This window comes from Glossina fuscipes, unplaced genomic scaffold (genome assembly GCF_014805625.2).
Source record: "Glossina fuscipes isolate IAEA_lab_2018 unplaced genomic scaffold, Yale_Gfus_2 62, whole genome shotgun sequence".
Lineage (NCBI taxonomy): Eukaryota > Metazoa > Arthropoda > Insecta > Diptera > Glossinidae > Glossina > Glossina fuscipes.
In genome coordinates, this window is record NW_023998434.1 from 697,096 (window position 1) to 708,426 (window position 11,331).

General features: G+C 32.3%; 1 protein-coding gene across 1 annotated transcript; it reads left to right on the top strand.

Annotated features, from left to right (window-relative positions):
• The first annotated feature begins 2,249 nt into the window (after positions 1-2,249).
• LOC119638060 (larval serum protein 2) lies at positions 2,250-4,487 on the top strand. The gene has a single exon (XM_038034655.1). It carries the CDS (start codon positions 2,262-2,264, stop codon positions 4,353-4,355), a length of 2,094 nt encoding a protein of 697 aa, XP_037890583.1. The 5' UTR covers positions 2,250-2,261; the 3' UTR covers positions 4,356-4,487.
• Positions 4,488-11,331: the final 6,844 nt, after the last annotated feature.

Consider the following 11,331-nt stretch of genomic DNA (forward strand, 5'->3'; position numbering starts at 1 on the left):
GAAACGGACGGCCTTCTTGAAAAATATCCTCAATTCAGTATCTACAGCCGGCGTTTCCAGCGAATAATGACGGATTTTATTTCGGATAGTGTCTAGGCAAAGTTAGATTTCGGCCTAGTGGTAGCAAGCGTTCGTCCATCATTTCGCTTAACAATTTTGAGGGTGCCGTCCGCACATGTAAATTGTACTGTAATTTTGTCTGAATGCAGGCATTGTATATGGTAGGGGTATCGGCTGCAGTGAGGTACCTTTTGCATCTCTTTAAAAACCTGGCCCCATGACTGCATCGTTCGATAGTCCGAATATATGTTCAGTCCAACCAACGTAATATTGCATTTTCATGTTTCCAGGAGTTTCGAGAGCCGCACTAAATGCTAAAACTAAGGGGTGTCTAACCTAGAAAGTTAGATGTTTTAAATAGATCTGACTGCTAATGGCGCAATGATTTAGTGTTAGCGATTTGGAGAACCAATGGTAAACAAACTCTTGGTTGACGCTGTATTTGATCCGTAAAATATCAGGCAAGGAGAAATTCGTCCTTATAGGTGAACACTTGAAACTCGGAAGACATATCTTTGAATTAAACTTTTATTCCACTTGGTAACACTCTATAAGATATTTTATAAACTAAGGATTTTTTTTAGTGGCAATGTTCACCGAACTTGGACAAAATATATATAAGTATTTATATCCATACGTGTGCCTTTGTGTGTGTGTGTGTGTGTATGCGTGTGTATGCGTGTTTGTCATGTTTCGTGGTAGATGATTCGCAAATCTTCTACAATTTGAAGGATATAATTCAGGAAAAAGAAAGCTATCACTTATTAGAGAATTGCGATCTGGAATTGTGGATTGAGAGGAGAGATATGAGAATATGTTTTCTATTTGATTCTTAATAAACTGAAAAATTAACTTTAACTTAATTTTGCTATCAATTGTTAAATTTTTCTCCTTTAACTCCTCGAATCATCTCGTGTAGGCTCGGTTGAATTTTTGAGGAAGAAGAAGAAAGGGAATATACAAACTGTATACCGTATCCGAATGCATTGTAAACCTAAAAAAAAAAAAAAAAAAAAAAAAAACAATTATTCTCCACCACCATTTTGACCATTGCTAAAGACGAATGACTTCAAGGCAAGTCGCTTTACATTTGCTACTTATATACGTACAATAATAACAAATTTGAATAAGATGTTTATCTAAGTAAACAGAGAACACATTGTATTCAGTATGCAAATAACTACACATATTAACTTGTAATGTTATTCTGTAATTAACGAAAGATAAGCAAACGTATAATACGCCCGCGTATGACCGCTGCTATCGAAATGCATTTATATACCACCCAAAAGGATTTTGGTAATGTTGGCACGTCTGTCTGTTGGGGTATCAGTTGGTGTATCAGTTTGTCTTCGTTTCATCTAAATTTGTTACATAACATTACTATTACGTTGTATGTATGTAATTTAGGTATTACGTGTTAAGGTGTGAGAGCAAAACAATAGAACAACTGCACTTAATATGTTTATTTTCATTTTTGATAACACGATACGCGAGTAACGCTTTGTTACAAATATCTATGTAAAGCTGCTCAGCTTTTACACCAATCTATTACTTCGTCGTTTAGGGAATCAAAAGGAGTAAGAAAAAAATATCTTCAAGTTGTGCGTATAAGCATCCGCATATATACATATATAGAAAAAACGAACATCCACAAAAAAACTTTTTGAGAATCGTGTTAAAATAAATGTTTATGTTTTTCCGCGATATGCCAACAGTGTTGCGCATTAATGTTTTTCAAAAAAAAAAAAAAAAAAAAAAGCATTTCGCAATGTATGCTTAACGCTCACTTGCGTTTATTACTATTTTTTTTTTTTATTTATTTATTTATTTTTTTTTTGGCTCAACGTGTCGCTGAACTCTGTTGATAATATTTACCCAAACCCGACACACTTTTCTGTTAATTTTTTATATATACATTGTTGTGTGTACTATTTTAAGTATTACACTAACAATGCACGGCAGCTCATATTAGATAATGCAATCTTTATTCTACGTTGTAATGGTTTTTGGTTTTGTCTCAAAACTGATAAGTGAAGCGGAATCTTTTTGCACATTAAGAAAAAAAAAAAAAAAAAAAAAATGAAAAAAAGTCATTCAATTTAAGGTCATTAAGGTGATCAGTGATAACTTTCTCTTTAATGTTTTACTGCGAGTATAAATACTGGTCTTTGTTATAATATCTGGTATGATTTCCAAGTATGAAGTCGTACACAGTAGTTGCGTTTATTGCCATTTGTGCTTTGGCTTCGTGCAAACATATCGAGAGCAAGGTAGCCGACAAGGATTTTCTAACGAAACAAAAATTCGTTTTAGAGATTTTGCAGCATGTCTATCAAAACGATGTGTTCGTAACGAAGTACGATCAAACATTTAGCAATTACAAACCATGGGAACATGTAGGGGACTTTAATCAGGTCGATCAAGTTAAGGAATTCTTCGAATTGTGGCAACACAAACCTTTGCATGACGATGAAGTCTTCTCGCCAGTCTATGAACGTCACGTTGAATACTATAAAGGTTTAACGAAAGTATTTTACAATGCTAAGGACTGGAATGCGTTTACTCATGTTGTGTACTGGGCTCGTGTTCATGTTAACAAACATTTGTTTGTGTATGCCTTTACTGCGGCCAGTTTGCAACGTCCTGACTTGCAGGGTGTAGTGCTTCCGGCTGTATACGAGGTGTTGCCCTGGTACTTCTTTGATGCCGATACAGTAGAAGTCGCCAAACAGCACGGAGCTCATGGCTTCCACGGTGTTAAGAAATTGGATAACATTTATAATGTGGTAGTGAAGACAAACTATAGCAATGTCTACGGTAATGTTAATTATGATCACACTTTGGCTTACTTCTTAGAAGATGTGGGCTTGAATGCTTTCTACTATTACTACAACGTTGACTATCCTCAATGGTCCCATGGTCCATCTTCTCACGAGCTTAACAAAGATCGCCGCGGTGAACTGTACCTGTATTTGCATTGGCAATTTTTGGCTCGCTATCATTTGGAACGTCTGTCGAATGATTTAGGTGATGTACCTCATCTTAATCTTTATAATCCATACGAAACGGGCCACGTCAGCAATCTACACTATTACCGTGGTGTTAGCTTCCCCAATCGTGATAACCAGCATAACTTCTACCACGAGGAGAACTACGAACCTGCTAAAGAGTATGAGATATTAACCCAACGTATTGCCGAATTCGTTGACACAACCAAGGACGATTACGTAGATGCTGTTGAGAAATTGGGTAACTTGATACAGGGTAATGTTGATAGCCATAATTCCCGTTTCTATGGCAGTTTGGATCAAGTTTTCCGCCAGATTGTTAATGAGGGTCGTCCTTATGGCAAATATGGAGAAGTATTACCTTCGTCTGTGGCGCACTACGAAACCTCGGTCCGTGATCCCATCTTCTATTCAGTTTATAAGGAAATTGTTTCCCATTACTGGCGCCTGGGAGAAAACTATCCCGAATACAAACCTCAAGATTTGCATTTCCCTGGCGTTAAAGTAGAGTCTGTGCAAATGCCCGAAGGCTTAACTACCTACTTTGAATACTTCGATTCTGACATTAGCAATGTAGTCAATGTAGAAACTCATGGTGATTCTACTGATGAATTGGTGAACTTCGGCCGTAATTCTCAGCATGAAGGCCACAGCTTTGTTGTCAAGGCGCGTCAGGTGCGATTGAATCACAAACCCTTCGATGTCGTTGTGGATGTGACCTCGGACAAGAGTCAAAAAGCTGTTGTCAAAGTGTTTGTTGGTCCTAAATATGATGAAAATGGCAAAGTAGTGCATTTAGTTAACAATTATCAAAACTTCTTTGAGTTGGATCATTTTGTTGTTGACTTGGTGGCCGGTGTTAATCATATTAAGCGCAACTCTAACGACTTTAGTTTCTACGTAGATGATCGTACGACCTATTTGGAATTGTATCAAAAAGTTTTAGATGCCGTCCAGACTGATTACAAATTCCCATTAAATCAAGCTGAGGCTCATTGTGGCTTGCCGCAACGTCTTATGATTCCCAAGGGCAAAAAGGGCGGTATGCCTGTTCAATTCTTCTTTATAGTATATCCTTACCATGCTCCTAAAGTACCACAACATTCCACTTACGATCACGTAGTCTCGTGTGGGGTTGGCTCGGGCAGTCGTCATATTGATGCATTACCATTCGGTTTCCCCTTCAACCGACCCGTCAAACATGATTTCTATTTCCAGGTACCGAATGTTAAATTCCACGACGTGAAAATCTACCACAAAGAAGATACCACAAACGTAGTTTAAAGGGAATTTTTAAGCATATATTATTACTTTACTTATTATATTATTATTTTTTATAATTTTTCTCAACGATAACTTTTCTATGCGAACTTCGATGAAATGAATTGGAAATAAAAAAAAAAAAAAATAAATAGGTAAAAAAACAAGTAAAAAGAAATTTTTTGTCATTTTGAGGTTAGTCCGGTAAATTCACGAAATGAATTAATTTTTGCGTCGCATTGCCAGCAATTGATAGCGAACACCGTGTTGTTTTTGAATTTGGAAAAATTAAATATAATTCTCGTCCTTTCCAACTCATCAAAAGATCTACCTGCACTTTATCGCTTAGCTATAGCAATGGACTTCTTCTGTCACTAAGAAGTTAGAAGTTTTCGTAGCATTTATAAGAAAGTTTTGACCATAGGACAATTTTTTTTTTCTCTTTTTTTAGTAGGCAGATAAGTTCCACCGCGGTCGCCAACAAAGCATCATTAGCCGAATAAAGAAGAATCGCGATTACCAAGTCAGGTTGTGAACGGGTTCAAAGCTTAGCCGGTGAAGGCATAAGACTTAACACTTTGGCGCACATCGACTAGGTTGCGGCCACTCCCACCTATTTCTTTGACTTTTTTCCGACCATCACCGTGACACGCATTTAGGTGACTTCGCCTGATTGGCCATCCAATAGAAACCTTCAGAATTTTTAATTAAAAGCTTTTCTTGATGTTGTTTTTCTTGTATAATTTTATTTTATTTTCATTTTGTTTACGAATTTGGTTTCGTCACACCTTCTCTTCTCATACACATTATTTTTTTAAGTTATACATTATATTTAACATATAAATCTTTTTTTTTTTTCTTCTTCTTCTTCTTTTTTTTTTATATTTCATATATATTTTCTTACATATCAAACATATTTTAATTAATTCAAATCAAATTAATAACAACGACAAACAAAAAAAAAAAAAAAAAAATGACAGTTAAGGAAGGTAAGGGGTAAGAATTCTTTCTTTTTTTTTTTTGTTTTTTGCAATTTTTTTTTTTCTTATTATATTTACTTATTTTTTTTTAGTTTCAATATATCTTTAATCAATAATTTAGGTTATGTATGTGTGTGACTTATTTTCAACAAAAATTAGTTTGTAATAATTGATGTCTCGTGTTAATTAAACAGACTTGTCTTCCTACATGGGTATAATAAGTCTACGTGGATTTTTTTAGGAGTCGGGGAGGTGAGGAAGAATGGCATAGGTAGGTAGACGTTTCACTATAATCTCATGTTTAGTATATTTTGTCTGTAATGGGGTGAGAATTCTAATACCTGTATTTTAGCTTTTTTTTTTTTCTCTTTCTTTTTTCATTTACTTTATTACTTAATATCTAAATTTTGATTTATAGTTTTTTTTCTGTTTTTTGTTTTTTTTTTTTTTTTTATACCCACCAGCCATAGATGGAAGTGCACAACAAGTTTTGTTATCACAAGCATTAAACGAAGCATATAAAACATTCCTAAAAGTATTTAGATTTTTAAGTACGTCTATCGGTCTGTTCAGTGTTCGATTTGTTAAAGACATAGAAACCGAAAAGGAAAGATTAAAATTATGTTAACAATTTTCTGTGAATGCCTGCATATACAGCGCAAAAAAAATTGCTCACAAGTACGCCCGTAGTGTTGTATAATAAAAATAAGTTCCCCAAAAGTGGAAAATTTTAATAAATTCTAGTTAAAAAGTAACAAACTTTTAGCATACGTCAGGGTCCAGGGAATTGAAATTGAAAATGGTTTCAGTTGGTGTATGATTGGCAGCAAAGTTATGCCTTAAAAATCTCTTAGAGTTGGCGGGTAATGACAACTTGCTGTAAAGCAAGTCTAACCAGTTATATTACGTGTTTTTATTATTAATTTTCTTTAAATTTTTCTATTTCCTTTTTGGATTTTGTATTTTTTTTTTTTATTTTTTTTTATTTTTGAATTGATTCATGTGCTTATCTTTGTGTGTGTATGTGTAGAAGATTACAAATACAATTATAATTAAATTTTTGTCACGTGTGATTAAATGCCTTAATTTACCTAAACATTTATAATTGTTTCTGTTGTTCTTCCACTTTTTGTCGTTCTGACCCGCTGTTAATTTTACTACGTAGTTAACATTAAACATAAAAGCTATTTTATAATAAATGCATATTACTTTTAATTTTGTTTTTATATTTTACTTTTTTGATTTTTACTTTTTTTCTTTTTTCATATCTAATATACAAGATTTGTTTTTCTCACAATTTGCACAAATATTGCATAAATAAATGAAATTAAATAAAACTCATTGACAAAAAAAAAAAAAAAAACAATTAATTACAGACTTTGTGTTAATTGAATTTTTATTAATATTTATGCTAATTTTTGTTGAATTATATTTTTAATAAATTTTTTTTTTTTCAAACTGCTTTCGTTTATTTTACAAAAACCTCATTATTATTAAGGGGGATAGGGCTTTTTTTTTTTTTTGAAAAAGATAATGGTTATAAACTTTATTCCGCATTTAAAATATATATATAAAATATAAAATGTCATTTGATAATAAAAAATAAGAATATTATAGTAGGGCAAGGCCGACTATTCGATACCCTACACCACACTACGCGTAATAAAATTATTCACAGTCATATTTTTTATGAAAGCCCGCATACAGGAGCTAGCCCCGAACGTCATATGACGTGAACTTAATGTAGTTCATATAACTTTTATTATTTTTTCCTTTCCGTCCGTGAACCAATTTTCACAATGAAATATCTGTATATCTGACCTTTTTAACCGTTTTTGTAGAAACAATGATATGAGGGAGGAGTTTCGAAAAAGTGAACCAGCCCAACTAAATTTTTCATACCAACTTAGAATGTCCAAATACTACTACAGAGCGAGTTTTGTGGAGAAATTTTAAACATTTGTAATTTTATTCCATATAACGACTTTTCAAAGTAGGGCGTTATATCAGGAGTGGCCGAAAACCTATTTTATAGCGATCATTCTAGGCCCAAAGCACATCAGTGTACCTAAGTGCATTAAAATATCTCAAAATTTGCGATCTGCAATTCGAACGCAAATGTGCTTGGATGGACAGGCAGAGGATGATTCTGAATCGATCGATATAATAAAAGGTTGGTCTGTCTTAAGTTTTTCTGGATGGTACGTGCGTCCGCGCAAACTCAATAGACCCAGTACCACACAAGTGGAGTGGGGTATAATCAAAGGAAGTCCTTTTTATATGGCCTCATGAAAATCCGATTTATATAACCAGCATTGAAAGATGGACGTACAATATTTTGTGACATCACTTAAGTTAATGATCTCAACGTTATGGAATTTTGACACATTTCGTTTGAAAGTTGTTGGTACTCAGAAATTATATGGGTTTGTTAATAGCGGACCCATATATGTGTATGTCGCGACCACAATCTTTCTAATTCCGCTGGGTACGTCTGCCTGTATGCCCTGGTATTTGTTAGTTGTTGAGTACCCTAATGAACGTAGGAATGAAAATGGAAATTGAAAGTGAGTACACATAGACTTGACATAGATCCATGAGTAAAGAGACGCAATCAACCGAAACATAGTCAAGAAAATTTCAAAATTATACTAATAATAATTTCTATTAACGCAACGAACAGAAATTAATCCCAGATTTGATAAGAATTACTTATCATGACCACCTGAAGGTTTGCATCGATCAGTTAAACGTCAGATTGACTTATTGATGTATATTTTATTAAAATGATTGATAATAAGTTTGTTCGAGCATTTTCGGCTCTTTACTCACTTTCCACACAAATAGCTTTCAATTATATTCTGCTAATTTTATAAGTTGAAAATTATTATTTCTTCCTAGTCCTGAATGTATAATCGGGCGTAAGGTTTTGGACTTATTGAATGTCCTATTGATTATTTCCACTAATTATTGCACGGCAGTCACTTTTGTTTTCTCCTCTATAGCTGGTCCTTATCAAATGGATTGACTGCGAGCAAAATATGTTTAGTAAGTTGCTCTTGATTTTTTTCTAGCCCTAAAAAGTACATCCGATCATTCTAAACATCATCATTTTTTTTATAAAGGAATCGAGATTCAGTTAAATTGAAAAGAGAATAATATTCCATTAGGCTTTTGGCAATAGAATAAAATAAAACAATCTATATATGACGCGTTAGTAATCAAGAGAAAGACTTGAAAAATATTAGATTTTATTAAGCAAATCTTTAGAGGAAATATTCCGAATATTCTCGTGAATATATTATTTTATGATATTTTTCTCTCTTCCTCTGTAATTAATACGTTATTTTTTGAAGGAATTACAGACTTATGGAAACCAATCCAAGGCGTTAATGGCAAAGCCTTCGCGTTGCATAGGCAAAACCAATGAATAGATCAATTAGATGAAATTACCATAGAATGTAATGCGCAACAGATTTATTTTAAAGAATCTTTAATGCATATTTTCAATTTCGGATTAATGTTTTGCCCAACTGTAAATATGAATAGAAGAAATATTAGTAAGAGCTAAATGAAATAAATTTATTTATTTGTTTATTCATTATAAAAATAATAAACAAAAAAAAAAAAAAAAAAAAAAAAAAAAAAAAAATAATAATAATAATAATAATTTCATTTTCCCTTTAAATTTTTATTATTAACTTATCTAATGTGTATATGTATATATACATATATGTATGTGTTGCGGTATATATTAATGTGTATAGAAATGTTGCCCCAGTTGGTTTGTTGTATACAAATGTAGGTTTTTTTCATGTGTTTTTATTATACAATTTATTTACAGCTTTTAGTTTAGTAAATAATCTTTTTATTTTTTATCATTATTTAAATAAATTTTTCATTTTCAATTTATTTAATTGCATATTTTTTCCTTTTTGCATTTTTTTTTTTATTTTTTTTATTTATTTATTTATTTATTTATACTCTCCTCTCCATTCCTTTCAAATTCTAATAATTATTTGCTTTCACTATATATGTTAAATGTAAAGCAAACACTTATGTTCTCCTTCCGAAGATAATGAATATTAAAAAGAGACGGGGAAATATTACAAAAAGTAGATAATTGTTTAGAGAACACTTGAAAATGAAGCGAATTGGCTGCTTCAGTATGAAGTGTGTGAAGATCTCTCTCAGTGGGCCTAAGCAAAGGCTATATGAATGATTGAATTTTTCGATGAATTAGATTACTTTTCATTATTATGAAATGTGAAGCTGCTGGACCAATGTTTTTGTACTTCACAGCCCTGGCAGTTCCTTTGTTTCGCTACTTCTTATGTAATATTTAGTGTTCTGAGCATTGAGGAGACACCATACACACAATACACAGGACATCATTTGCAGGATATCTAAAGAAACTAATTGCAAGGATTTCAAGAACGGTGTCTTGATATCTATTCATAACCGGCAAGAAAATCATTTTCCAAAGGATTCTATGAGAAGATAGCTTATCCTTGGAGAAATCACTGATATTGTTTTGAAAAGGGATCTTATCTAGATAATTTTTCGTCATTTTCACTGTTTATCTCCTCCACTTGGTGTTCAGTTGATTATAAAGTGCTTTCCTGCTGCGCTCTTGCATACAACTTGATAACAAGATTTTCAAGCTTTCAAATTTGTTAAACCTTTGGAAAATGTTACTGTTGTTGAAATTAATTAATTTACTTGAAATAGTGACAAATATGTCATGCAAAAAGTTGCACAACAAACAATATTTGTTTCATTTGTATGGATTTTATTTATATTTATATAACGATCAACTTCATACACGTGTGTGTGTGTGTGTGTGTGTGTGTGTGTGTGTGTGTGTGCAGCGGCACCCATTTATTTGTTAACACACATTCGCCCGAGTATATGTTTCTGATCGGCAGCGGATGAAAATAAACTGAATGATTTATATAATGAAAAAATAAAGTCCGGTTATCTCTGAGGAATCTCTCTGCTTTATACTGTGTTAACTATTTGAAGCAATAAATAAGCAAAAGCCTTATAATCGAACAAGTTCGGCCATTAAATACCCTACACCAGTTTACTTGATACAATTCTTTATTTAATTACGTGGTAAAATATCAACAATCACACCTTAGTCCTTTCTTTTCATCAGAAATATTGTATAAAGTTATCCAGGCTGGGCTTGAAACAATAGAACTACGTGATCCAAATTTGATACCAATGATCAATTTCTACGCTAAATTACTTTTACGGATATATTTTCATTATAAATACCAACTAACTAAGCTTCGTTCTCATGTAAAAGCTTAACTTCCCTTCCCTGGAAGCTTGGAATTTGGTATAGACATTTTTTTTTCTTATCTAATTCCTATCACGGATCAGTTTTTGCTATGAATTATTCAGAGGATACAGTAAGTTATCCTCAATCGTAAAAGTAAAAGATATGAATGAATGATGAAGAAATCCCTCAGCGGAATGTTTTCTATATTCTATCCATAAACATCCCGTTGAGACACTTTAAACTATACAAACTCGATTCTTAGCCAATGCAAGATTTCAAGATTTTTCTCCAAACTGGTTTACGTTTAGATAGCTCTACTTATACAGTGATCTGATCCAAAACCATTGTAAATTCTTGACCCTTAAAAGGCATTAAATCTGTAAAAGATACAAATTTATGTACTTGAGTCCATTCGATGCTTTTGAAATTGAGAGCTAAATACCGCCGTCTCTTTTACTAAGCTGAATATTTTTAAATTACCTAATAGTTGTTTAATTGATTTCCTCTTTCAATTAAATTTCTTTTTTTCTTTTTTTTGTTTGTTAATTTTAAATATTATTTTTATTTATTCTTATTATTGTTTTTTTATTACTTGCTTTTACTCAAATATTTCACTCAGTTTTTGTGTTAAAATTTAAATTCTTTGATGGCCACTTCTTCTTTTTTTTTTTTTTTAGTTTAATTTTCATTTATACAATTAAGACTTTTAGTTTTTATGCTTTTTTGATTT

Coding starts and splice junctions, on each gene's coding strand:
- LOC119638060 (XM_038034655.1), top strand. CDS start 2,262: ATGAAGTCGTACACAGTAGTTGCGTTTATTGCCATTTGTGCTTTGGCT.